At 38.9% G+C, this 27,912-nt stretch overlaps 1 protein-coding gene across 1 annotated transcript; it reads left to right on the top strand.

The window, feature by feature from the left end:
- The first annotated feature begins 10,530 nt into the window (after positions 1–10,530).
- On the top strand, positions 10,531–25,330 carry cpn1 (carboxypeptidase N, polypeptide 1). The gene is made up of 9 exons (XM_017696030.2): positions 10,531–10,879; positions 14,089–14,285; positions 16,682–16,837; positions 19,299–19,475; positions 20,262–20,373; positions 20,580–20,719; positions 21,138–21,237; positions 23,600–23,718; positions 24,617–25,330. The coding sequence occupies exons 1-9, from the start codon at positions 10,642–10,644 to the stop codon at positions 24,728–24,730; spliced, it is 1,353 nt and encodes a 450-aa protein (XP_017551519.1). The 5' UTR covers positions 10,531–10,641; the 3' UTR covers positions 24,731–25,330.
- Positions 25,331–27,912: the final 2,582 nt, after the last annotated feature.

The following is a 27,912-nucleotide window of genomic DNA, read 5'->3' as shown; positions in this document are numbered from 1 at the left end:
TGGTGTATTTTTGTATTTTTATGCCACATAGTGAGGGGGATGATTAACGTTCTTCTGAGATTACAGTCGGAAATTGTTTATATTGGTTGAATTACAGAGTTAACAAAACTCCAAAACCACAATGAAACATGGATGTCCACAAACTATTTTGAATGCTTCCTGATGAAAGCCTTTTCTGTCATCCAACCTCGAATGAAAGTGCCCATGTTCAGACGAGGGGAAAATGGAACAATGAATACCAGAGGAAGATTAAGCATAAAAAGGGTCAGTGACTTCCACCAGAACCTAATACCTACTGTAAAACATGGTAAGAAATCAGTGATACTAATGCTGTATTTCTTCCAAAGACCCTGGGAATCTTTTCAGGATACATGACATCATCGATACCAGAACATAAAAAAAAAAAAAAAACAGGAAAGTGTTATCTGGTCCATTTCCATTTATTTAATGTAAAGATTTATTCAAAACCAAATAATCCGTGTGAACAATTGCCACCCTAAACTTTAAAATTGGTTGTGCTACCCTTGGCAGTAACAACTTCAATCAAACATTTGCAGTAATTTGCAGTATTTCACTTGGCTGTGAAGACATTTCTGCCTATGCAGAAATGTTTTAATTCAGCTACATGGGAGGGTTTTTGAGCATGAACTGCCCATATAATGTTTTGCCACAGCATCTCAATGAGGTTCAAGTTCAGACATTGACTTGGCCAATCCAGAAGCTTCATTTTGTTTCTTTTGAGCCATTCATAGGTGGACTTGCCTGTGTGCTTCAGATCATTATTCTCCTGCTGAATAATCCAACTCACTTGAGCTTTAGGTCACCAACTGATAGGAGGACATTCTCCATCGAGATTTTCTGATAGAGAGCAGAATTCATGATTCCATCAATTATGGCAATATCCAGGTCCTACAGTAGCAAAGAAGCTCCAGACCATCACACTCCAACCACTGTGTTTGACTGTTGGTATGATGTTTTATGGTGGAATGCAGCATTAGCTTTACACCAGATGTAACAGGACCCATGTCTTCCAAAAAGTTTCCATCTTTGACTCGTCATTGCACAGAATATTATACAAAGGTCTTTGTGTTCTTTGCGGTCAGCAGTGGTTTACGCCCTGCAACTCTCCCAATGATGTCATTTTTACCCAGTGACTTTCTTATTGTGTAATTATGTACACTGACCATAACTGATGCGGTCAGCCACTCCTGGAGGTTTTACCACTGTTCCACATTTTCTCTATTCGTGGATAACGGCCTATACTGTGGTTCGCTGGACTCCTAGAGCCCAGTGAGGTTAGATTTAAGTTAAATTTAAGTGAGGTTTAGATTCAGCAGCTCTGGCAGTAATCATGCTAGTGGAATTGAACCCAGTAGTCAAGTAAATTTGGTAAACTGGTTGAACAGCACTTTTCCTTCAATAAATGAAATCATTATTTAAAAACAGCATTTTGTGTTTATTTGGGTTATTTTGTCTAATATTAAGTAATATTAATCTTTGGTTATCTGAAACATTCACAAGTGACAAATATGCAAAAACAGAGGAAATTGGGAAAGGGCAAATACTTTTTCACAGCAATGTACCAATCCCTGTTCCATGGTTAAGAATGCAAGAGTTTTGGAGAAAATAGATATCAACTAGATTGCAAAGTGCAGAGCTTCATACTGTCTGATACTGTCCTTACTCTGAAACATCCTCTCATTGGGTGCTGAGAGAGTTTTTAACTGAATTTCTAAAAACAGATTGAGTGGATTTTAGTTTTTTGCTGTCCTCGAAAATTTTGCCTTAGAAAAAAAAACAAAAACAATTTTGTCCTTTACACATTTTGTGCTATGCTAGTGTCCTGACCAGCAATTCTCATTTAATATTGGTGTTTGTGGGGAGTATGACTCTGTATTCTAGTCAAAAATGTATGTGAATGTGACAGATTTTAGTATAGTTTCAATCAGTTATGATCTTTTCTTCTCATTGTTTAGTCTTATATTGTGCATCTGTCATACTTCTAAATAATATAGAGTTGTCCAACCAAACAAACAAACAAACAAACAAGAAATAGGTATCTGCAAAATAGTTACATTTAGGGAGAAGGCAAAAACTTTTTTTACTTTAAATGTAAGTTAATGTAATGCGATTGTTTTTCCAACTAATTTTGTAATACTTCTACTTGTCCATTTGTCATGAAATTTTTACACAGTGTAAAAGACGAGAGCTGCTGGCACTTGACCTGCCTTCAATGTTGAAATGTGGTTGAAATAATGAATCATAGTGAAATTTTAACTTTGAATCAACATGTCTTTAACCTCCAGCCTTATAAATATTATTATTATTATTATTATTATTATTATTATTAATGTATTAGCTATATATATTATATTTTGACCACTTTATATATAAGACCACTTTAAAAATCTAAATTTCAAAAATCAAAAATTTCAAATTTTTCATTTTAAAAATAGAAAACAACAGCAACAATAATAGCAACTATAAAGTGAAGTTTGAGAGGAAACTTGGCTTGGCACCCACGGTAACAGCATGAAAACTAAGTTAACGGACCATCAGTACCCGTATTGAGGCCCCCGAGTCCACCTGTATCGAGACGGTTCCACTGCACCTGCGCTGAGCAGGAACAGTGTTTAGATCCACTTCTGGAAACTTCAGAAGGCTTCAAAACGCATTTGGTGAACATTAGCTAGATTGGTGGACTGAATCCGTATGCATTTCTGAGTTCAGAACATCCCAGTATGTGATGTTTTATAAAAATGCGGCTGTCAAAACTGCCACAGCTCATAAATAATAAGCTCAAGTTAGTTTCTTACCGGCCAGCTTGTCGTTTGAATTTTCTGTTCCACCTTAAATGGTGCTGCAGTTACACTGAGGTGCCTTAAATGTAGAACAAAATAGGAAGCTGACATCAGCTCAATAAATGCCTTAGTTTACCTCAACAAATGCATCAGGTTACATCAATAAATAACCCTCGATCAACAAATTATCTTGAACCTTCATTTCGCTATAGAAAGAGAGCAGGCAGAAAGAATTAGAAAGGTGGAACGAGGACAGTGGACAGTCAAAGAGGCCTGCCTGGTATTGCGTGTGGAGCACCTCAGTGCTGAGCTCAAGGCAAAGGACTGGCAGCCAAGCCAGAGAGATGGAAGAAGCGTCCAGAGAGAGAGAGAGCAGTAAGGTTGAAGGACAGAGAAGCTGGAGAAAGAACATCTAGCCCAGATGAAGCAGTGCATCCGGAAGCTTTTAGAGGCGAAGGGTGAGTTGCTGATGAAAGAGGAAGAGATTGAGGAGGTGAGAAAGATGTGGGAAAGAGAAAAGAAGAAGGTGGAGAAGATGAGCTCTGCTCCAAAAATTTGGAGGTGAACGCAAAGTGCAAGGCCACTATGAAGCAGAAGATGAAGGAGCTGGAGCATGAACGGGAGATGATGAGGCATCCGGTAGCAGCGATTAGGTGGAGCGAGGCCAGGATCCCATCAGCAGTTCCTCTGGTGGTCATTCAGAAACAAAGGCTGATGCAGGTGATGCAAAACCATGCGTGCCTGATCCAGAGTGAGAAAATGAGCAAGTTGGAAAGGCAAAAATGGAAGAAAATCCAAAAGAAGAAGGCCAAGGAGCTCAAAACACAAAAGAAGACTGAGGTGAAAAAGAGAAAGGAGGCCTCAAAGGGCATAAAGGTGAAGAGCAAAGAGAAGAAGAGCTTCTGGAAAAGACTTTGATAATATAAAGTATAAAATGATAATAAGTGATAATAGGTCAAATATGCTACAGTATAAAACAACAAATAACTATAAGCAGAAGAAACAGAATCGTAAAAGAACAGTAGCATGTAATTTGGTTACTTTTTCCTTTCATCGCTTATTTAATGCTTTTTATGTGCAGAAGTTTTGTTCGAAAGGAAAGTGACAAAACGCCACTTGGCCAGGGGCGCACTAACTTTTGCATACGAGTGTATGTGTTCTGTTGTGTTTTGGGTTTGAGAGGTTACAGCAGAGGTCACTAACAGGCAGACTGCTGTCCAAGTCCGAACCCAGATGCTGTCCTATGTGGACCTGGCCCTATAACAGATAAACTATAGAGAATTATTCAGTTTTGACGGGATGGTCTTATATTAATCGGCGTGACTTTTCTAGCCTTTAAGGTACAGATTTAGCGTCCAGGGAGGTTCACAGACCAATCACATGCGTTGTAAATATCACACATGATGCTACTCAGCCAATCAAATCTGTGCATTATGATGAGCACCGAGACTCGAGTGAGTGACGTACACACAGGGGAGGGACGAGGTGAGAGACAGCAATCAGAGAAGAAAGTGAGCCAGCGGAGCTATTTCACATGGCGCGTTCTAAAAAGAGAAAACTGGCAATAAATGTTGAACTATTGCTGAATTGTACTTTATTTCATTAGACCTTCAGTTATTGACTGCATAAGATATTGATATAACTACTAGGCTACTTCAGTAAACAGTATATGGCACTGAATCATGATGCACGTTAGACATGATGTTCCAAACCTTTGCTTGAGGAAATTTTCTCTAACTGGCCCTTATTGAATTTTAATTGAATACCCCTGATGTAGAGGGAGAGACATTGAGTGACTAGTGCTTGAGTTAGTTAAAACTTAAAAGGGGAGCTCCACCAAATCTGTATAATTAAGTGGTTGCGATGTTGACAGTCATTCAGAGTGGTTGGGTATGAAATGCCCTGTTCTTGAGAAACTAGCTATGATTCAGAAATGTTCAAAGGGGAGGTGATAGTGGGGACGTCTGAAGAACGCCTCTGAAAGCCCCCTCTCAAAGTAATTATAGAAAACCGTTAGATATATGCTGCATGATGACTGAAACATTGTTTATGGTAGTTTTTTGATAAAGTTTTGACTTAATATATTTTAGTCAATTGATTTTAATTCCTTTGTGGTGGACGAGTACATGCACCATCATCAACATTGCACAAAAGATACATAGAGGTCCATGGGTGGTTTTGGGTAATAAATAAAAAGGCTTTTTTTGTGTGGTGGACATAGCGAGCCTGGTTTCTATCACCACCACTATGAAGAAATCTGAGTAGGTACATTTCCCTACAAGCTCTAACTTGGTTACCTCCTGCCCTATAATTGTATAAACTGGAGTTTGAGCATCCACTTTATGAGTATATTAATGTATGTATAGTAAGCAGAACAAAAACAATTGTTAGTGCAAGAAATCACTGCATAACTGACTAGAGGTTCAGCCAGAATAATGTTTCTGAAATCTTGTTTCACTCTGTCATGTTTGTTACTTCTCTTCTTACAGTCACCTGCATGTCCTTCATCTACCAACGGCATCTTTTAGGTAAGGAAGCAACTTTTATTTCTTTTTCAGCTGGGTTACTGGGTCAGCTGCTTTGTTTTCTCTCATTTTTCTGCCTGTGTAATTGTGTAATCTAAGGATGACTGTGTTTGAATATTTTATACGTTAACCATATGTCAACACGAGTATGTCTCTTTCTCTCTCTCATAATGACTAATGACTAGTCAGTTTCTTTGGCTTTTGTTCCTCTTTCATTTCTACACTCCCTATTAACTCATCACATTTTAAGCTACAGGAGTACCTGAGTAGTACAAAACTTCTGTACTTGAGTAAAAGTAGAAACTCTTAAAGTGAAAGTATTCTGTTTATACTTTATTGAGTTAATGTACAAAAGCAAAAGTTAAATCTGAACTCGTAATGCACTAAAAAGATAGTGATTTATTTATCTGTTTATTTTTGGAACAGTAATTACATTTTTATGGAAAATTATGGTCAAATAAGAATTATATCAGGTGATAAATTGACATATAAAATGAACATGACATTAATATGACAATAAAGTGGCCAATGAGTGTATTCATATAACAAAGCAGATACTGCTAGAAACAAAAGTCACTGCAGACACCAAGAGAAAAAGAAACAGAGTTGAACGCAGAACTCTGTGCCATTCAATGCAACACAATAACAATAAGATACAATACAATAAACTACAATACAGAGTGTAGTACAATAAAATAAGTGCAGCTTATAATTCAGTGCTCATTTAAGTGCTGCGTAAAGAGATGAGTCTTCAGTCTGCGTTTGAAGACAGCAAGAGACTCTGCTGATCGGACGGCCAGTGGGAGTTCATTCCACCACCTGGGTGCCAGTACAGAGAACATTCTCGACGCTTGTCTTCCACGCGCCTTGAAGGATGGCGGGTCAAGCCGAGCTGTACTCGAAGCTCGAAGGGCTCGTGGTACAGTTCGAGATTTCACCATTGCCATCAAGTAGGTAGGGGCTGGTCCATTTTTGGCTTTGTAGGCAAGCACTAGGGTTTTAAATCTGATGCGTGCAGCTACAGGAAGCCAGTGAAGGGAGCGCAGCAATGGGGTGACGTGGCTGAACTTGGGCAGATTGAAGACGAGTCGTGCTGCCACATTCTGGATGAGTTGCAGAGACTTGATGGCCTGCATAGGAAGACCAGCCAAGAGTGAGTTGCAGTAGTCAAGCCTTGAGATGACCAGTGACTGCACTAGCACCTGGGTGGCCTCTCAGGTGAGGAAGGGTCGGATCCTTCGGATGTTGTACAGGCCATCATCTTCATTGGGATTGGATCATTTGGTTTTCTATTTATGGTTGTTTGTTTTCTCCGTTGTGGTGTTTCTGGACAAATGCTATGCTTTTGATTCAGGTACATGTAGTTAATAAATAGAGATTTAGGCTTATGCAGAAAGTATCTGGAAGTGAGCGAAGTGAGTACATTTTGCTGGCTGGGCAGGGGAGTGTCAGTATCAGGGTGTAGCCGGATGTGAGCCGAATGTGGGCCAGAATTGGGCCTGGATTCCAACTGAAGGTGCCTTTCGAGCTCGGCGTGCAGTATTCAGTCTACACGTGGCCGACCTGATTTTTGCTCTCAGGGAGTTTCAATGTTAAAAAGGTAAGATGTTGAAACGTCACAATGTCAACATTAATTCACTTTTCAAAATCAAAACAAAACCCAACAGTGATTCAACCTTCATCCAAGACTTTGATTCAACTATGAATAAATGTTGAAATGCCAGGTGGGTGCGCTCAAATGATAAAAAAATAAATCAAAATGAAAATTCAGATTCTTTTTTTTTGCTTGTTATTTTGGACAGTGGCAATATGCTTTATTTCATTAAAAAAATGTACGTTATGCTAAATAATACTTGTGTTACTATCCAGTGTGCTGCACAGAGACTTGGCTTCTATTACTGATTTTTTCCCTTGTTCTATTTTTTCATTTACTTGTCTGAGACGTTGCCCAATTCCTGCACTAGATGGCAGCCTTGTACTGTCTAAACTGATAAACTGACAGAGGAACAGCGTTCAGATTTGAGGCAAAATATTATATTGATTTAACTCTGAGACCTATGTAATATAAATCTGCTACTCATTCCCTCTTTAGAAAGTTCCAAAGCAAACATGTGAACTTCATCCAGCCAAAATCTATGATCATAGTCTAAAGAAATGAGGAGTTTGTGACTGCGTGGCCCTGGCCTGTGTAGCACTTGGTGTGTTTGCTGTGAGATGTAAGTGATGGCAGGGTTTTTTTTAATAACACAGTCACACGCAAATTCAAAATTATAGTTCAGTGAAACAGACAGAGTATTAAAAAAACCCACCAGGGAAAGACATAAACAGGAAAACGCTCAGAAATGTGCACAATAGAAATGGCAAGAACATGTGAATAACATTTGCTTTAATTGAAGTTTAAATAGTTGAGCTGATTGGAAACATGTGTGGCAAATGAAGCGCTGGGCGCTGATAGGTGTTCTTAGATTGGACGTGACTGATTTCAGTTGAGAATGGGGCAGTCTCTTTGGTTTCTCTATCAGCACACCCTCCAGCCCATTTAGTCTAGTTTAATATGATATATTTTGTAACATTATTTTTAAAAGCAATGCTTAAACAGTAATAAAGCATACTGCATATGTCATATTACTGTGATAAACATCACCTATTACTGTGACCAAATTATTGTCAAAATATTTATAGACCATAAAGAAGCGCAGCATGTAGAAATGGAAGTCTGATGCCAATGTTGTCTTTCACTCCAAGCATGATTTATGCTGCCTCATCTGAGTTGCACCGGCCTTCAGAGCAGCCTGATCACACCCTGAAACACATGGCACTCACGTCACACCTCACTCACACTCTTCTTCTCAGGCAGTTTCTCACGTCTATCAGAATCACTAATGCTCTATTTCAGCATGAAAGCGTACACGTGCAAATCATGCTTAGCAGTGATGGGTGAATTAGTCCCATGAAAATCTGAAGATTAAATCTGCGTTACAGTAAAAATAACATTGTTTTAATGCTACAGAGATGTTCTTTGGTGTCAGTGGCCACCCCATTTATAAAACAAGAAAAGTATGTGAAAGGCATTTACTGAGCTGATGCCACTATTGGACAGAGCTGCACAATATTTTGGTATATATCAGTACACACTTCAAAAAAGATGGTTCTTCAAGGGTTCTTTAGTAAAGTTAATGGTTCCATATAAAAGCCTGAGTGCTATATAGCACCATGCATAAATGGCTTTTTGCATGGTGAAATACTTTTTCAGATTGATTGGGAATGTGCATATATAACACATCAATCTGAAGAACTGTTTCACCATCCATTTAGTAGAGTGCTCTACTATACTGTACTATATTAACATCTAATATATTAATCAACCGTCACTGTACAAAAAAAAGACATTACAAATATCTCTGAAATGGAAACCTTACAGCAGAATGCAAACACGTTTTGTTTTAATGAAAGTTAATGTAAAGACATTTTATCACACGCCATTTTGAGCATTTCTGTTGGTCCATTTATCATAACATTTCCACATAATGAAGGTAAATTGCTATGCACAAATGATGTCTAAAATAATCATTGAAGTATAGAGATACTTATAACTTATAGAATACAATGCTAGTGCGATGGTCAATACTACATTTTACCCAGTTTAATCACTTTAGATCAGAAGTTCTTTCTCATTTGTCCTTGTTGTATTACATGTAGTGGCTGAGCATGAATAAGTTAATGGTGTTACATCAGTGGTTCCAATGAAGAGTTTAGTGTGTTTTAATACATTATTAAACATATCTTATTCACTGTATGAAGCACTAGAATCACAAGCTGAAATTCTGTATAGATTACACAGCCCTACTCTGGTCCAGGTAAAGCTATTTGTACTGAAAGCACACACATACACTTTCATCCTGACTGACAGCTTCAGCCCTTAAACCGTCTGAGTGATTGGCAGCAGCTTCTGGGCGTGAAGGACGGTGTGTGAATAGATGGTGGGGAGGGGACTGTCCTGCAGAAATCTCAGTACTCTCTCCCGGAGTCCGTCCACAGGCTGCTTTCCCAGAAGGCCCTGCAGACAGCCTAACCTCTGGGCCTCACTGTGTGTTTACTCAAGAGTTAATGAATGAACCAGTGTTGAAGGGGAGATAGGAAGAGGGGGTGACACAAGTGCCCACTCTCTCTCTTTCTTTCTCTCTCACTCTCTCTCTCTCTCATGGTTCCTGTTGCCACTCTCAGTTCAACTGTTCATCAGGTTTCTAAGAGTTTGGAGTCGGTGGAGGAAAGAGAGTGGTCAGTAATGAGGAGTGCTGACTAAAGTCTGCCTCAGAAAATGTGTTGCAGATTCATGGATAGTGCGTTGGCACATTCTAGTGTTAGAGAGAGAGAGGGAGAGAGAGAGAGAGAGGGAGAGAGGGAGAGAGAGAGAGATTTTTCAATTTAAGATTAAGTAGTCTTATAAACACCTAATGTGTAATGACCAAAGAACTAAATAATAAGCTTATAGTTTGTCCTGTACCCTCTTTCTACAGATGCCCCATAGCCATACCACAGGGAGAATGGAAATCAACTTGGATATTTTTAATGAATATAATCATAGCTTTCCTAAATTAGCAAGCAAACTGTCAGTTTTGTGTTGAGCTACTGGCAAGGAATGAAGGGTGAAAGGGGAGGGGTGGATGTTGTTGATATCAAAAATCACAAAAAGGGCAATAACATTTAAACAAACTAAGAACACTTTTACAAATGTTGACTTGTTTGCTTCCAGTTTTGTAACTCACACAGTTCCATCAACGCTGCTGAAGAAAAAAATGTTTATCTTGAATGAGAGACCCACAACACACGTGGAAATAGCATTTGATGGCTAATGTGAGAAGAGGTTTTAAAAAGGGTGTTCTAATGTGTGCCACAAGAGGTTTTTTTTGTATTCCAGTGCAACAAAAGTAAAAATGTATAGCAACTCTGCCTCCCCTGCTCATGTCATTTGAACCCCCTGTCCTCTGATTGCACAACAGGCTGCTTCTGTTACTCACACATTATGGTACATTTGCCATGCCAGTAAAGTAACTGTCACATACATGATGAAATGGGAGAGAGAGGGAGAGGGAGAGGGAGAGGGAGAGAGGGAGGGACGGAGAGAGAGAGAGGGAGGGAGAGGGAGGGCCTGCCTTTACTTTCTCCTGTATGTGAGTGTGAGGGAGGAGACAGAGTAGAGTGAGGCAAACACAGTGAGAGATCGAGCAGGGCTAAGCCTGAAAGAGTGAGTGAGTGAGTGAGTGAGCGAGCGAGAGAGGGAAGCAGTGGTGTGTTTGTGGAATTGAAGGTGAAACATGCTGTCCCGCAGCTCTCTGCTTTGGTCTGGGGCTCTGCTCCTGGGGCTTTGGGCTCAGCAGGCCTGGGCTGCTGATGACTTCCAGCACCATGGCTATGAAGAGATGGTGCGCGCTCTGTTCTCTGTGCAGAGCCAGTGCCCCTACATCACCCGCATCTACAGCATCGGCCGCAGCGTGGAGGGACGCCACCTCTATGTCCTGGAGTTCAGCGACAACCCTGGCATCCATGAAGCATGTGAGTTCCTCTACTTGCAAACCTTTAGCACAGTCCCTTAATGTTGTAGTGGTGCTGTGCTAAGTGCTGAAATGTCATATTCAAGCTTTATGGTCCTTTTTAAGGTCCAAGAATATTTAGGAGAAATTATTGCTGAAGCTGTACGGTTTCCAGAGCATTCTTTGGATGAGCTTTGGTAATCTCAGTTGCACGGTTGCAGGTGTTCCAATTCTTTTAAGAAAAAAACCCTTTCATCACTTTTTTTGGGAATACTTCTGGCAGAGCATCGATTTTTAATGGAGAGTTGGCAGGTCATACACGTCCTGGCCAGACGATGCAACCCATCGGTTTAAGTTATCATGATGAAACTGTCTTCTTCTAGAAACAACTGACTGTACTTATCAAAAGCAGAGAGAAGTAAATTGCATTGCATTGTTACTTGAATTAAATAATGAAAGTACTTTCCCCAAAAATGTTTGACTGAGTTACAGTGGAAGGTCTTAGTACGTCCAGCATTTATCTGCATAGAAAGTGAAGTTAGGTGGTATTAGGTACTATTCTTCTCTCTCTGATGCAGTTTCTGAACAAATATTTATATTCAATCTTTAAAAGGAACAGTATTAATGCTTGTTTATTACTTATATAAGCATAGAAAGACTAACTCTCCAAAACAACTCAAAAATGGCTTCTTTACACTGAAGTTTCTGCTAAAGCCTGAGTGGACAGATAAATCAATCTGATGAGTCAGATATTAATCTGAGTGTTACTAAACTCTTTTGAGGGATGACTGAACTGAACAGCCTTCTCAGTAGTGGACATGCTCATGAGTGATAAGCTCAGCTTTAGTCCTGTGCTGGACTTGTGCATGTGTTTTATGGCAAGTTACATATATGGCATTAAGTGTAAATCACACAACTACTCATTTTATAGTCAATTTTGTGAGATTTTGTTATTGGGATATGGTGAATTGTTGGCTTGGTCATAAAAGGGCAGTGGATCTATGGGAGCAGCAGTGGACTGAAGCAGATGATAATTGATGAAATTAATTTTGAGAACTTTGAGTTCATTTCTGTATTCATTTGACTAATTAAATTGTTTAAGAAACGTATTATCAGAAGAATTAGATGAAGAAAACTGCCAACCAGGAACAGTGAGGTACAGTGTGAATTAAATAAAAAGTCAAAAGTACATGTATTATACACATTATCGATGTGTATTCTAAATATATTCTGAATATGTTACTTTTTTATATATTGTAATAGGACACCTTACTGCAATCACTACACCCATCCCTGTGTGTAACAAATCAATAAGCAGTAAAGATGCTGTAACATAATACAATTAAACACAGTGAGGGATTTACTAACTAAACATTAAAGACTAAAATATATCTAAGTAAAGGGTAGATTATTTCCTCACAAATATACTGGAGCAGAAGAAAGACTATCATTTAAAAAAATACCAGTTAATGTAACTGAGCATATGTAACTAATCTTTATCTACCTCTGGAGAAAAATACAGAAGAAATCCGTGACTTTAACAGTTTAAGATGTACTGAAGATTACATTTTATAAGATAATCTTCTAATGAAGATTAGTAATAAGCGTCAGAGATGACCCCACTAAGCAGGCCATTTCTTGCCTAATTACTTTTGAAGCTGCCATTCTTATTCAGTCCGTCCCTGATGTATCAGTGAGTGCAGATTCAGATTGCTGATTCAGGAACACTGACCCTGTGTTTCTCATTTACTGGAAAGAGTATCAGCGTTCTGTCAACAGCAAAGGTAAATGGACTACTCGTTATGTAGAAACAGTCTGTTTGTAAAAAGCACATGAATCGTATTCATCAAACATGATCCACGCTGAATACACCCCCAAAGAGCCATCACTCCTCCACCGTCAAAGGGTGGGCGGCAGTGTCTCTCTCCCATGGTCTGACTTTGAGGACAGCTTGGCTATAAGCACAGGAGATGCTTTTTGACTCGACAGTTTCAGCTGACAAAAGACACGTTGGGCACGAGTATTGTGTGAGTGGTGCTGGCCTGAACCAGGCGGGCTTTTTGCTGATGTAGGGGCTTCCTTCAGTAGAATTGGAGGATGTATGCATGTTCCACAAAGAGGTGAAAGAGCACAAAAACAGGAACAGGGCAAGGGCAGCTATGCATCCACTCTTTAGTTTCCGACCAGTATGTCGCTTATATTAAAGAGTGTGTTTGTGTATGCGTGGGTGGTGATAGTGAAGGGTGTGCAATATGGCAAAAATAGAACACCACAGACCTTGAAGACATTTTTATAACACAAAATATGTTTCTGAGTTTTGTAAAGGTGAAATGAACCATTGAATCAGTAGTGACACTTTTAAAAATTTTGAAATTTTTAGTTTTATCACATATGAAGAGAAAGGAGGAACAGTCAGCTGGCAAAAATATATGAATAAAATAAGATGAGGGCATCTAATCAGCTGACATTTAATCAGCTACTTGTTTCTATGCAGTAGTATTGTTATTATTTATTATTGTTTACATGGTCTGTAATTGGTCTAGAACCATCTTTTAATGATACATTCAGTTGTTCAGTGTTTTAGAAGTACTGATTATGCTCATGATATGCATTGTGATTTAATTCATCATGAGAACATAGTATTGTATTTTCCTTCCATTATTTTTGAGAGAGAGAGAGATTGGCTCTTTAGATATGTTAAATTGCTCCATCTCTCCACCTCAACACTTCATCAGTCACCTTCTGAAGTGTTGTCACACTTCCAGTAATCCAATCATTATGTGTTTTACAGCCACCTACCTCATTCACACTGCTAATGAGATTTACCTCTCACTGGACATGATCATTTCACTAAAGGAGTGATGTCAGACTGGCTCATCTTAAAGTCACAGTCAGGCAGAATCAATAGGTGTTTTACAATGAAGAGGTTTTGTAGAAGAAGGAAAAAGCTTTGAGTTGTGTTTCCGTTCACAAGATCATGAAACATAGTCACGCCACAAACTCTGATGGTGAGAGATTCTGATGAAAAAGCCTCAGCATCACTGAAAACCTGCAGCAATAGCAGAAAAAAACAGCATGTTTAATGCAATTAGTAGAGCAAAAGCTTCCCTATGTGTTTCCACTGTGAAGAAATGCTTAATCTGCTGGCTGTCCACTTTGTGTGCTTTTGGCGGACGTGACCATATGCCCTCCTGACAACCTGACCTTGTTCAACTGATGTGTGTTTTCCAGTGGAACCAGAGTTCAAGTACGTGGGGAACATGCATGGTAATGAAGTGTTGGGACGAGAGCTGCTTATCTACTTGTGCAAGTTCCTGTGTGAGGAGTATATCGCAGGCAACCAGCGGATAACCAGCCTCATCCACAACACACGCATCCACATCCTGCCCTCGATGAACCCAGACGGATACGAAGTGGCAGCCAGGCAGGTATTACAGCCTTGCTGGCTCATCTTTCAGGAGAGATAGTCAGGAAATTGTGAGTACCGCCCCCATCGATGGCATGAGTGGATAGGGTGGCACTCCATCTTCTGCCATCACTCAGAGCAATTCTAGCCTGTTAGCTTATGTGACAGAACTCACAGCTTTCCCCTCTGAGCTGACAAACAATGTTGCATTAGTAGCAGTTGGAAAAGATGTGGCAGTGCTTCGAGTGACGCAGAGGAAGCACATGCTCAACTTTCCATCTTGGTAGTTTGGTGTGATGGGAGAGACATAGCTAGTGGGTAGAACTGGCCACAACTAAATAGGGAAGACAACTTGACGAAAAAAAAGTTAATAATCCAGTCTTAAATGTAATAGTTGTTCCTTGGTGGTGCTTGCCTTAGAAAACCTTTCTTAACACTTTGAAAAGGTCCATTTCATTGCAGATCTCATTTACAAAATTAGTTCTTCAAGACCAGAGCACACTGACCATTCAAATAACAACAAATCCCAATTGTTTGGCTGTTGTGCCATACTTACAAGATTTTTGGGAATTTCTAGAATGAACACACTATTCTGGAATATTCTCCCCTATGCACAAAGCTCTAGAATGCCCCCATTCACATTGTTCAAGAATGTTCCACCAATGTACACTGTTCTACGATGTTTTCTCCTTTCCACACAGCTCTAGAATGCTCTCCACCATTCAAACTGCCCACTATTTTCATTGTTCTAGAATGTTCGTCTTCTAAAAGTTCCAATACATCTGTAGCACAAACGTATTGGTTTTTGATAGGTTGGTGTGCTGGACCTTTAAGGAATCAAAGGTCATTCTTCCCTGGCATTGCTCCAAATAAATCCCTTTTGGCCTTTATTATTTTTAAAACTGGGGAGAAGATATTTCAAAAAGTTTAAAAAAAAAAAGTTTTCAAAAATTTCAAATTTCTCTGAAAAAATGACCAAAGTAAGGGTTCCTCCGTAGGAAAGGCTGTTTACTCTTCTATTATTGGACAGGGTGTAAATTATCTGGCTAAATGAGAAATACTGCTTTGTGAAACGTCACTGTGCTCATTGAACTGCTCATATAAGTTTATAAGCAAGACCTCATACTGAAATATGGATTGAGCACAGCCCCATAACATTTTTGGATTTAAACACACACACACAGACTGGGCTTCCTAGCTAGGTGTTTTGCGAGTCTTCCATTTGACCTGTTATATCCCCTGTATTATCAGCTAAGTTAGGTCCCAGCAAGACTGTCTTTTTCTATTTTGGGACTAAATATAACAGCCAAAAATACACCCAAATGTAAAACACTACCCAAAAACATTTATGAACATTTATGAGACATCCCTCCCCTCTGTCACACACAAACATAATGTTTCTGCTTATATACACTGTGCAGACACTCACCACCCATTCCGTGCAAGAGTACACAAACTAAGGCATACTTTCACACCCTCTCTGACACTAATCATACTGTATGTGCAAAAGTCTGGCCCCTAACACTCTATTATCATCTGTCTGGCTGGGCTGCTGGAGCCATCCCCAGAGTAACTACTCCATCTGCACCAGACCTCCAGTTCAGCTAATTTCACACTCCGATTCAAAGCCTAGGGACTAGTGCAGAGTAGGACAGGAGTCCAAATGCAATGCCATGACTGACTCTTATCTCCTCTTACTAATCCTTACTTAAAGCTGCACTATGTAAGATTTTTTGTTAAAATTGAAAGAAGTAGCATTACTGAATCAGAAGAGCAAAACATGCTTAAATATGATGTGTTCACTGCTATGCATCACCTTGTAAAGCCTGAAATAATAATTAAAAAATCAGAGGCATGGCATCAGATTTCATGGTTTTTAAGTGCACATCAAATGTCTTTACATGTTAATGCCACACACAGGCTCAAAAAGAAGGTCTGGTTCAAGGTTTAGGTTTCAAATACAAAATCCAAATTATACTGATGAATATATGATGATAATAGTGGATAATTCACTTGCATCCTGTGGAGGCATGTCTTTCACCAGATTTTCACTGAATTCTCTTTAAATACTCTTTAAATGCACTCACAATCTTTAGGTTCATCTGCCCGGGGAAGGGGTACAAAACACAGCTGACGTTACCAAATGCTTTTCCACATGTAGTGTGCAATTACACATTTCCACCTGAGAGGTCTCCACATCCCCAAATCTTACATAGAGTAGCTTTAGATTTATTTTGTTATTTTATGTATTGCTGCATCCATATCAAAACCTCATAACCTCTTTTCTTTCTTTTTTTTTACATCATTTTAAAACAACAGCTGGACATGAAACAAAATAATGTTGAATAATGACACAACATTTCTTACAAACATATAAGACTATACGGTAAAAAAAAAACTTAATTGTTGTGCTTCCAGGGTCCGGAATTCAATGGCTACCTTGTGGGCCGTGGGAATTCCAGAGATGTCGACCTCAATCGCAATTTCCCAGACCTGAATGGCCTCATGTACTACTACGAGAAGAACAACGGCAAAAACCACCACCTGCCCCTGCCAGACAAATGGGAACTACAGGTGGGCAGTATAGAGTGACAGCTGTGACATGAAGGGCAGCTCTGCAGAGAGAACAGTGGAAAAGATATGTTTAGTTTTGTCTGTGGGGGAAAAAACTAAGCAAGAACTTTTACCAGAGGTTTAGACGTGTTGTGATATGGTTGTCAGGATAACACCAGAGTAGCATGTCAGCTGTGGGTCAATATGGTTTTAGAGAAAACTCTTAACACATTTTCACTCCAAAACTGCAAGAGCATGCTAGCAAAACTCAGTGTGGCGTTATGTTATTTTTCTCTCATATCTACGCCAATCTTCTATAGATCATATGGGCAAGTCACAACATTTGGCATGAATTTAACTAAAACATGCACTAGGCCCTGCATTATACTTCCAAATATTTTTGTTTTTCCAATACAAAATCAGAGAGCAAACTCTAAGCTCTCCATCAGTTACTAGATAAGCATCCCTGGTGTCACGCTGCTGGTCTGGCCTCTGTCAAGCACTGACAGATCCACCTTTGACCATGTTAGTTTAAGTAAGCAGACACTGGCCTGTGAAAGGAGACTTTTAAGTGAGATCATTCAGAGGGCTCAGAATGGGGTGCTATTCCATTTCACTTTATGTGCTGACTAGTGGGTGGATGCACTCACTATGAAGATATTTGGCATTGATGTCAATAGCAAAGCACAGAGGGGTTGGAAACCCGAAGGTATCCCATGCATCCTTGCAGTATGTAAAACTCAAACAAGCAGCAGCTCAGCTTCATGATCAGACAAACACTCAAGCAGCCTGCTAAATATACATACAAATAAATTGTATGTTTCCTGTCTACCACTGTAGTCTGGTTAATATTTACAGTACTGTGTAAGGTTCCCTTAGAAGCAATTTAAAGAGGTGCAAGTCAGGAAAAAATGGTCTAATCAAAACAAACCATGTCAGGCTAGTGAGTATTTGTTTAGTATAGAACAATCAAGAAGCAGGGGTCCATTAACTTTCTCCCTTAAATGACAGGCTTATTATACCCTAAGACTTATTGCATGGTAATTATACTAAAATTAAAAATCATTACAGAAAACAATGCAATGATTTATTCTTAAAGAGGAATTCCACCAACTGTTCAACATTTCCACATTATTAAATAATTAGGATGTAAACAAAGTAATTTAGTGTGGTTTGATGCAAAATGGTTCATTGTAGAGAAACATCTAAGATTTCTTCTCAGTGATGCTAATAGAAATCAGGGTTTGAGTTGTCTCTAAAACAAAACATTTTATTTATTATCCAAAATCACCAGTGAACCTGCACATATTTTCTGAGTCTTTGTACATAATGTTGATACTAGTAAAATACTTTTCTTTAGATACTATTTTACCTTACAACCTTTGTGTACCTCTCACCAGGAATATATTGAATATGAATAGGTTTTAGGGCAAAATCTTAAATAAAGATTTTGTAAAACAATATTTTAGATATCTGGCAGTATTTGTAAACATGTATTATCTCTCTCTCTGATGAAGCTTTTAAAGGCATTAAACCCTTTGGACATCTGGTTCTTGTCACCAACACTGTGATAATCACTGTGAAGATTCTGACTCTGTAAATTTCACTAGAATAGAGCATTTCACATCAAACCACTCTGAATGACTTTATTAACATCTTACTTTTATTACCTTTATTAACACCTTAGTGGTTTAATTATGCAGACATTTGGAAAAATCATTGGGATTTGCCTTCAAGGTACAGGAGTGAGGAATGGAAGCCTGTCCCTGCTGGAGAGTCTTGGCCCTTTAAAAGGACTTGCAAAATAATAATATTAAATATCACCTGATACTGTGGTGCCATAGTATATTTGGAAAATATGGTGATATTGGATTTTATTAATACCTGCCAGCACTAATATGTCCATTGGCAGGCCAGAGAGAGACACAGCTGGAGGAGAGTGGCACGTTCCTAGCGTTGCTGCATTGCTCCATAAGCTTTTACTCACACATCACATAGTGCTGGACTAGCCCCCCTCTGCGGGTGCTGCACTCTTCTGGGCAGGAAAACATCTGTGTGTATCAGAAGCATGAAACCCAACTTTCTACTGACAGCTGAGGTCACAAAGGAGCATGTCTATATATATATAGATCCATACATAATAAATATTAGCTCTCGGACTGGGTCAGCATCCCAGCAGCCGTCTCCAAGGACAACAAACTGGCCTGCCAGACTGATCTGAACCAAAGCAATAAAAAGACAGCCCAGGATTTATTTTCCCTACTGCTCCACTGAGATGTATTACACCATGTTAGATCTCCCAGATAAAGCGTCTGAGAGAACATTCCACTGACGTACTTCATGCTTTCTGTCCATGGCGGAATGTGTGAGATGGTTTATCTTATAGGGTTCCACAAATGTTATGTGTTAAGTAAAGTCTTGTCTTGATTCTTAATTTTTTTTTTGTGACACGCTGTTCCTCTAATGTTTTTGGCTCCTCTAGGTTGAACCAGAAACTCTGGCAGTCATTAAATGGATGCAGAACTATAACTTTGTTCTCTCAGCAAACCTGCATGGAGGGGCAGTGGTGGCCAACTACCCCTTTGATAAATCCCGCGAGGCCCGTATTAGAGGGAAGCCTACATATTCAGCCACCCCAGACGACAAGATTTTCAAAAAGGTAGGTAATGATAAAAATGAAAGGAAAATGTGTTATGAGGCCATGTTCTATATTTTCCTAGTATTTGTCTTATATTTTGTCCCCTGATCCACTTAGAATAGTTGAGTGATTTTATGCACCCAAACCAGTCATAACTCATTTTTACAAGACCAGTCTCTGTTTATACCTTTTAAACAGGCTGTTTTTGTTACTGTTACTGATGTAAATGACCTCTGTTCTGCCTGCCTCGTTCAAAAATGCAGCCTAGGTTAAAATGTATAGAGCAAGCTTTTAGGTTCAGATTGAAATCCACAGGATTATTATAAAAAACATACTCCAGCCACTCAGATATCAGGATCCTTTGGAAGGTCACAGAGATATTTTAAACACATTTTTACCCACATGTGTTCCTACAGCTCTCTTACAGACTCCCTACAGTAATAACACTCCTTATCACCATTAATGGATGCCTAACCTGGGCGGTCATATGTAAATATCTTCATGGTTGTGATGTCATAACTATGATGAATTGAAGAGTTTTATTCCAACAGGCTGTATGTTCTTTTGTAACCGTTTTTGATATAGCAAGTTTTTGGAAAGAAGAACAATTGATGTTAATGGAAAACACATTTTTATTTCTCTAATATAGGTGGTATTAAAAAGTTTTTTAAAAGTTTGATCCCTTGCTTTTCTTCATAATATTCATCAGTGTCAAAATAATGTATTATAATGTGTACTGTCTAATGTCATAATATATCATGTATTATAAATAAATTCTTTGGGTCTGTCTTTGTGTGTACATTACAGTTGGCAAAGGTCTACTCCTTCGCTCACAGTTGGATGCATAAAGGCTGGAACTGTGGAGACTACTTTGAGGAGGGGATTACTAATGGAGCCAACTGGTACTCCCTATCAAAGGGTCAGTGGATGCACTTCTCTGAATATGCAGTGCAATAACTGAAACTCTTCTGTTTCAGTCCTCATTAAGAGGTTTAAATCATCACAACCTAAAACATAATGGTTTGGTGATAGGGACAAACTTCTGTATACATGCTGTTGCACTGTTTGTTATGTTGCTATGCATTATGTGTTTAAACATTTGGTTTTTATAACCTGTGTTTGCAGGCATGCAGGACTTTAACTACCTCTATACTAACTGTTTTGAGATCACTCTGGAGCTGAGCTGTGATAAGTTCCCCCCAGCCAGTGCTCTAGCCAGAGAGTGGCTAGCCAACAGGGAGGCTCTGGTATCCTACCTGGAACAGGTGAGCTTCCCGTCTCACACAGCTCAGCTCTGGGCCCCATCTGGCTCCACTGAAATACTTAGAAGTTCAAGCTCTCCTTCTGGGCCAAGCATGCACATGGTGAAAGTGTATTGTATTCATAATGTAAGAGGTAATAAAGGGCCCAGTATTCTAGTGAAGATGGAGAGGGGCAGAAAAAGGACCAAGAAGTGTACTGTTGCATTAGTGAGTAATCAACCTGTCCCTAGGTGCTTTCAGTGTGGAATGGATATGGAAGGTGTGAGCTTTGGTCAAAGTCAGTGTAACACTATTCAGTGCCTTTCTGGTGCGTAACAAGAAATAGGTGGAGGCTCTTCGATTTTGCCACCTGTTCGGAAGGCATAGAAGACAAACAACACACTTAAAAAAGGAAAGTAAACTGTTGTTTCATTGCCCCCAGGTACATCATGGCATTAAAGGAATGGTCTACGATGAGAATAACAACCCAGTCAGCAATGCAGAAATCTCTGTGGCAGGCGTAAGCCATGACATAACTACAGGTAAAGTAAAACTCTGGAAGTAAAATGAAGATATTGCACTTTGCATTTTTAGTTTGTAACATTGACTACAGTTTTTCTTCAGTAATGCCTTTGTTTTATTCACCCTCCCATACAAGTCAAGTGTATGCAGAGCTTTTGATATTGTTGACTGGTGCACCTTGTAAGCTGATTTTGTCTTTGTTAGATCTTCCACAACAAAGGGAGCATTTTTATTACAGAATATTTTATTCGTAAAACCAATATGACTTTCACTTAATAAAATAAAACAGCACAAAATATCAACATGTCATTTGTAATCCAGACAGATCTGATGACTTTAAAGGGGTGGTCAATACTTTTGGCAGTGTGTGTGTGTGTGAGTGTGTGTGTGTGTGTGTGTGTGTGTATATATATATATATATATATATATATATATACACACACACACACATCAGTTGCATGTGAACACAAATAGCTAATCAACCAATCACATGGCCGCAACTCAATGCATTTAGGCTTGTAGAGGTGGTCAAGACAACTTGCTGGAAGTGTAAATCAAGCATCAGAATGGAGAAGAAAGGTGATTTAAGTGACTTTGAACGTGGTTGTTGGTGCGAGTCTGAGTATTTCAGAAACTGCTAAGCTACTGGGATTTTCATGCACAGCCCTCTCTAGGGTTTACAGAGAATTGTCTGAAAAAGAGAAAATATCCAGTGAGCGGCAGTTGTGTGGATAAAAATGGCTTGTTGATGTGAGAGGTCAGTGGAGAATGGTCAGACTGGTTCAAGATGATAGAAAGACAATGGTAACTCAAATAGCCAACCAAAATCTCTGAGGAATGTTTCCAACACCTTGTTGAAAGTATGCAATGAAGAATTAAGGCAGTTCTGAAGACAAAAGGGGGTCCAACCTTTTACTAGCAAGGAGTACCTAATAAAGTGGCTGGTGAGTGTGTATATGTACATATATATGTGTGTGTGTGTGTGTGTGTGTATATGTATATATGTATATGTATATATATATATATATATATATATATATATATATATATATATATATATATACACACTGCTATAATAACACATCCTAGATTTGAATGAATGAAATATTCTCATTGAATACTTTGTTCTGTACAAAGTTGAATGTGCTGACAACAAAATCTCACAAAAATCATCAACGGAAATCAAATTTATTAACCAATGGAGGCCTGGATTTGGAGTCACACACTACACACTAAAGGCTGATCCACCTTTGATGTAATGTCCTTAAAACAAGTCAAAATGAGGCTCAGTATTGTGTGTGGCCTCCATGTGCCTTTATGACCTCCCTACAACGCCTGGGCATGCTCCTGATGAGGTGGCTGATGGTCTCCTGAGGGATCTCCTCCCAGACCTGGACTAAAGCATCTGCCAACTCGTGGACAGTCTGTGGTGCAACGTGGCGTTGGTGGATGGAGCGAGACATGATGTCCCAGATGTGCTCAATCGGATTCAGGTCTGGGGAACGGGCGGGCCAGTCCATAGCTTCAATGCCTTCATCTTGCACAAAGGCGGAGGTAGCGGTTCCTGCTGCTGGGTTGTTGCCCTCCTACGGCCTCCTCCACGTCTAATGGTGTACTGGCCTGTCTCCTGGTAGCGCCTCCAGCCTCTGGACACTATGCTGACAGACACAGCAAACCTTCTTGCCACAGCTCGCATTGATGTGCCATCCTGGATGAGCTGCACTACCTGAGCCACTTGTGTGGGTTGTAGAGTCCGTCTCATGCTACCACGAGTGTGAAAGCACCACCAACATTCAAAATTTACCAAAACATCAGCCAGAAAGCAGAAAGGTACTGAGAAGTGGTCTGTGGTCCCCACCTGCCGAACCACTCCTTTATTGAGTGTGTCTTGCTAATCGCCAATAATTTCCATGTGTTGTCTGTTCCATCTGCACAACAGCATGTGAAATTGATTGTCAATCAGTGTTGCTTCCTAAGTGGACAGTTTGATTTCACAGAAGTTTGATATAATTGGAGTTATATTGTGTTGCTTAAGTGTTCCCTTTATTTTTTTGAGCAGTGTATGTATGTATACACACACATAGAGAGAGAAAGAGAGAGAGTTTTTGTTATAACAACCAACAGTAATGACCAGGTTTACTAACTGAAACTCAAAACATGGCGTGTATAATCTTGCACGACCGACCCTCGACCAGGCAATCTTAAAAGCTGTGCATAATTTGTTATGGTTTACTTATGTTCTATTTGAACTGTTTGGCTAAATTAATCACCCATTTAATTGGTAGATTACACATTACAAACAAATGTGATAGTGATTTAAGTGGCTAGGTCATATACAGTGTGTAATACTGAGTTTATCTCTGTACCTGCGCTCTGTTACAGGAGCAGATGGAGACTACTTCCGCCTGCTTTTGCCAGGAACCTACACTGTGACTGCTTCTGCACCAGGGTACCAGCCCTCTACCAGTACAGTCACAGTTGGACCTGCAGAGGCCATACAGGTGAGAATAAACATACTACACTCCCTCCAACACACACACTCGCACACACAGAGCCAAAAAAAGAATCGCTTAAATATGTACACAATTAAGAGTTTTAGATGATTGAGTCAAGCTGGTCTGAATCAAGAGCAGATGTAGCTGCAGTTTTTCAGTCCATCCAACACAAAAGTCTCCTTGTTAAATCCCTTGAACACTAGGCTTGTTAACAGGGATATAGATAGATACTGCATTCATGTTCATTCCTTAATTGCTTGAAAACAAATTTTCATGATCAGACAGGTATTTAGATCTGACCGACATTTAAAACCAATATTTGATGACATATTTATCGTATTCCAGGAGAGCAGAACATTAAGGTGACAAATAGCTGCTATGCTAAAATTTGTATTGGCAGATACAATATGTCCAAAAAAATCATTGTATATTTGCATCAGCCCACATTTCCCATATCGATGCATCCATACTTATTATTCAGTTATCAATCTTAAAGATATTATTTAGTAACTGCTATGAATAACTCCGAGCCATGAATCTAATATGAATCTAATATGTAAATGACATCGTTTTAAGAGTGAAGAACTGAAGTGTGCACCTCAGCGCAGAACGTCAGGGTTTAAGTTTACAAATTCTTACTCTTCAAACAGTTAATGTTTTGCATGTATCCTGCTATGTTATTTTCCCCAATGTTATATAGCCCAATATAAATTAAGCAAATAAGCAGTAATTGTGCATAATGTGCAGAAGTGTGTTCCCTGTAGAGGACGTGTTCACTTATTTTAACTTAGAAAAAATCAACAAAACGTAAGTTGACTGCAGGTGCCAAAACTTTCGCACATGACTGTTTAAAAATCAGTGTGTACACATAAGCATAAATGTCTTTTTTTTCCCCTTTTTTCAGTTACACTTCTATTTGAAACCTGCACCAAAAGTGTCAAACTTGAATGTGAGGGGCCATCAAGGCAAGAAAAACTTGACCGCCAAAGTTCCTCCAGCCAACCTTGGTCCAAGATAAAAACAGAAGGACACTTCTCTCAACAAAGATAAACTCCTGTCTCTTTCCCAGAAAGGAAAAGGAGGTGAAGAGCGCGGAGAAGTGTGGTCTAACTCCGAATCACAAACTTCACCTTTTCTATTCCACTGAAATATACTCTCTCAGTCCTCAGTTTGTATAGGTCTTGAATAGTGTTTTTACAGGGACATTCTTTTGCTATGAGTGTCTTATTTATGTCATACAAAAGAACTGTATGTGTTTGATAATAAGGACAGATTCAGTGAAAAGACTCATATTAGTCATACTCTAATTTAGATAGTTAGACAATGTTATGAAGTGCAACAGACATACATCAGCACTTACAGCCAGTGAAACACAGGACAAAGATAATATTTTAGAGCCAAAAAACTGAATTGTCAAATATGCTGGTGAAAAGGGTCCTCAGTCCGGATTGTTTTGGAAGGTCTGTGACATTTGTAAATCATTTTATGACTTGAATAATAAAAATGAGTATTGTATACATTAAAAAATAACAGATGCATTTAGCCTTTCTGTGATTTTGTGACTATGTAGTAAGACTGTTGTTACATTAAATGGCCCATAATAAAAACATTTTCCTAACATTTTTTAAATAAAAGAGTTTAGTTTAATGTATAAACATTGTTCAAATTTCAAAATGTACCATTCACCCACATACAGTTCATATACATATGTATATTAAGCTGCAAAAATAGTCCATTTCAAATTCACTGTTTTTGTGATATCAAAAAACATGCATTTTCAAACAGTCATAAAAACAGTTTGGTCAAATTACACACACACATTCTAAACCACTTATCCATCTGGGTCACGGGGGGAGCTGAAGCCTATACCAGCAGTCATTGGGAGGAAGGCAGGATACACCCTGGACAGGTCACCAGTCCATCACAGGGTAGACAGACATATACAGTCACACATACACTCACACCTTGGGGCAATTCAGCATGTCCAGTTAGCCTGACTGCATGTCTTTGGACTGCGGAAGGAAACCCACACAGACCCGGGGAGAACAAGCAAACTCCACACAGAAAGGACCCTGGATGCCCGGCCGGGGAATTGAACCCAGGCCTTTCTTGCTGTGTGGTGACAGCGCTACCCATTGTGCCACTGCAATTTTAGTGCACAATTTCTATTTATTTGTAAAAAAAAACATCTTTTATGTTTTTTCCTCCAGTATGTTAAAATTCAGCAAATAAACAGTAACTGTGCATTAAAATGTTCCAAACAGTTTGACCAGCGCCACCACCTGCACATGACTGCACATCCACCTATTAATTCGTCAGCAGTCTAACCTGGCCATTTACACTGACGTTATAAGGAGTGTGTCAGCACAGACTACACTTGGAAGAGGCACACAATACAAGACAGCCATCAGAACCGAGATTATTTACATGTATCAGCCTTCAAGGCCCTATAACAAAAACAGTCTGTTTAATTCTAAGGCATATAAAGCTATGACTGTTTTTCATATATTAAACTATGTAAGCCTCATAAGAATAAAGTAGGATACAGCCCATTTAAGCACATGCAGAGTTTTAAGTGGAGAAGAGATAAATACTTTTCTTTACAGTTATTTAAATATTGAGCTGCATAAAGAACAGAGTCGCCTAAACAATAATATTAGAATAACTTTGTTTAGTAAAATGAAAAGATAGTATTATCAGGAAACCAAAAACCCATTCCCCACTGTCAAAACTCATACTTGCTCTTGCACACCAGAGGTCAGTGTTGTCCACTCAAAGGTTTGACAGGACTTTTGAACACTTTCGGCCCAAATATTATATTTCTTGAAAGAAAAAAATGTATTTTAGTCACATCTTTGGTTAAATCATTCTACAGGAATTCTACATTTTGTAAAATGTTAAAACAATGACTGAATCTAAATATTCTAAAGCCTTAATTCTGTTAGAAAAACGTTATTTGTGTGTGCATTTAGGTTTAACTATGAAAAGGGCACTGTATTTGCCATTGGTCTCCCATGAATGACAACACAGAGAAAACAAAAGTACTGTCTGACAGGAAAAGGAAAAACGCACTTCAGAAACGTAATAAACCTTGGACAGTGTGCCCTGCTGCCAGGAAAACAGAAGGGACAGGACATTTTGTTTGATAACAACGCATACACACCCCTGTTTTTGGAGCAGCTAAAGATAGTACAAAAACACATTTGATGTAGAGCGCTTTGGAAAACATGTATTGTTTGAAGATGAAGCCTTATTATCAATTTAAAACCTGATTAACTAATATGGTGGGTAGAGTAAATCATGTTAAAGTAAAAGTATTGATACTTGGGTAAAATAATGCAAAAGTACCTGCCCAAAAAACAACTTGAGTAGAATTACAAAAGCATTAGGTCAAAACAACTACTAAAGTACTGGGTAATTACAGAACTGCAGTGGAACTTCTTAATACAGCAAAATCCAGCATCAATCAGCACATGAACTGAAGTTTGTATGAGTCTACTCTCTTATTTTTACAACCATGAATTCTAATAGTTCTTTGCACGGTGAAATAGTTCTTTAGGATGGTGGCGAATGTGTTGGTTCTATATGGTTCTATATACCTTTATATACATTTATATGCCATATAACCTTTTTGAAAATGGTTCTATATTGCACCAAAAAGGTTTCTTCTATTGTTACAAGCTTGACATCATAACAGTAGCAGAACCTTTTTAGTGCTATATACAGCCATTTTCCAAAAGGTTCTATATAGACCTATTTACAGCACATTCTCAAACTATTTCACCATGCAAAGAACTATTAAAGCATGAAATGGTTCCATATAGAACTCATGGTTCCAAATAGAACCATTCCCTTTACCAAAGATCCCTTGAAATCTTGAGAGTGTGGGCTTAGGGAGACTGATTTCAGAATGCACTGCATAACAGATCACTGACTGAAACTGTAATATAACTTAAAAGATTACACAAACAATGGATATAATTCACACTATCAGTGACATTCATTAAGTAATTGTTCATTTTCTTTTGTTTATATTTTTACTTGCATAGAACATGTTCCTGTTCATGGCATGTTTTCTCTCTAAATGTAAAAGCAATCATATAATAACTAACGTGTAATCTGATTATCCCTTGACTGTTGTGATTGTAACAGATTATTGTGGCTTATTCATTCATATTTTAAAAGAATAATCCTATTACA

Source organism: Pygocentrus nattereri, chromosome 13, assembly GCF_015220715.1.
Source record: "Pygocentrus nattereri isolate fPygNat1 chromosome 13, fPygNat1.pri, whole genome shotgun sequence".
NCBI lineage: Eukaryota > Metazoa > Chordata > Actinopteri > Characiformes > Serrasalmidae > Pygocentrus > Pygocentrus nattereri.
This window is presented reverse-complemented; position numbering and strand designations above follow the sequence as displayed.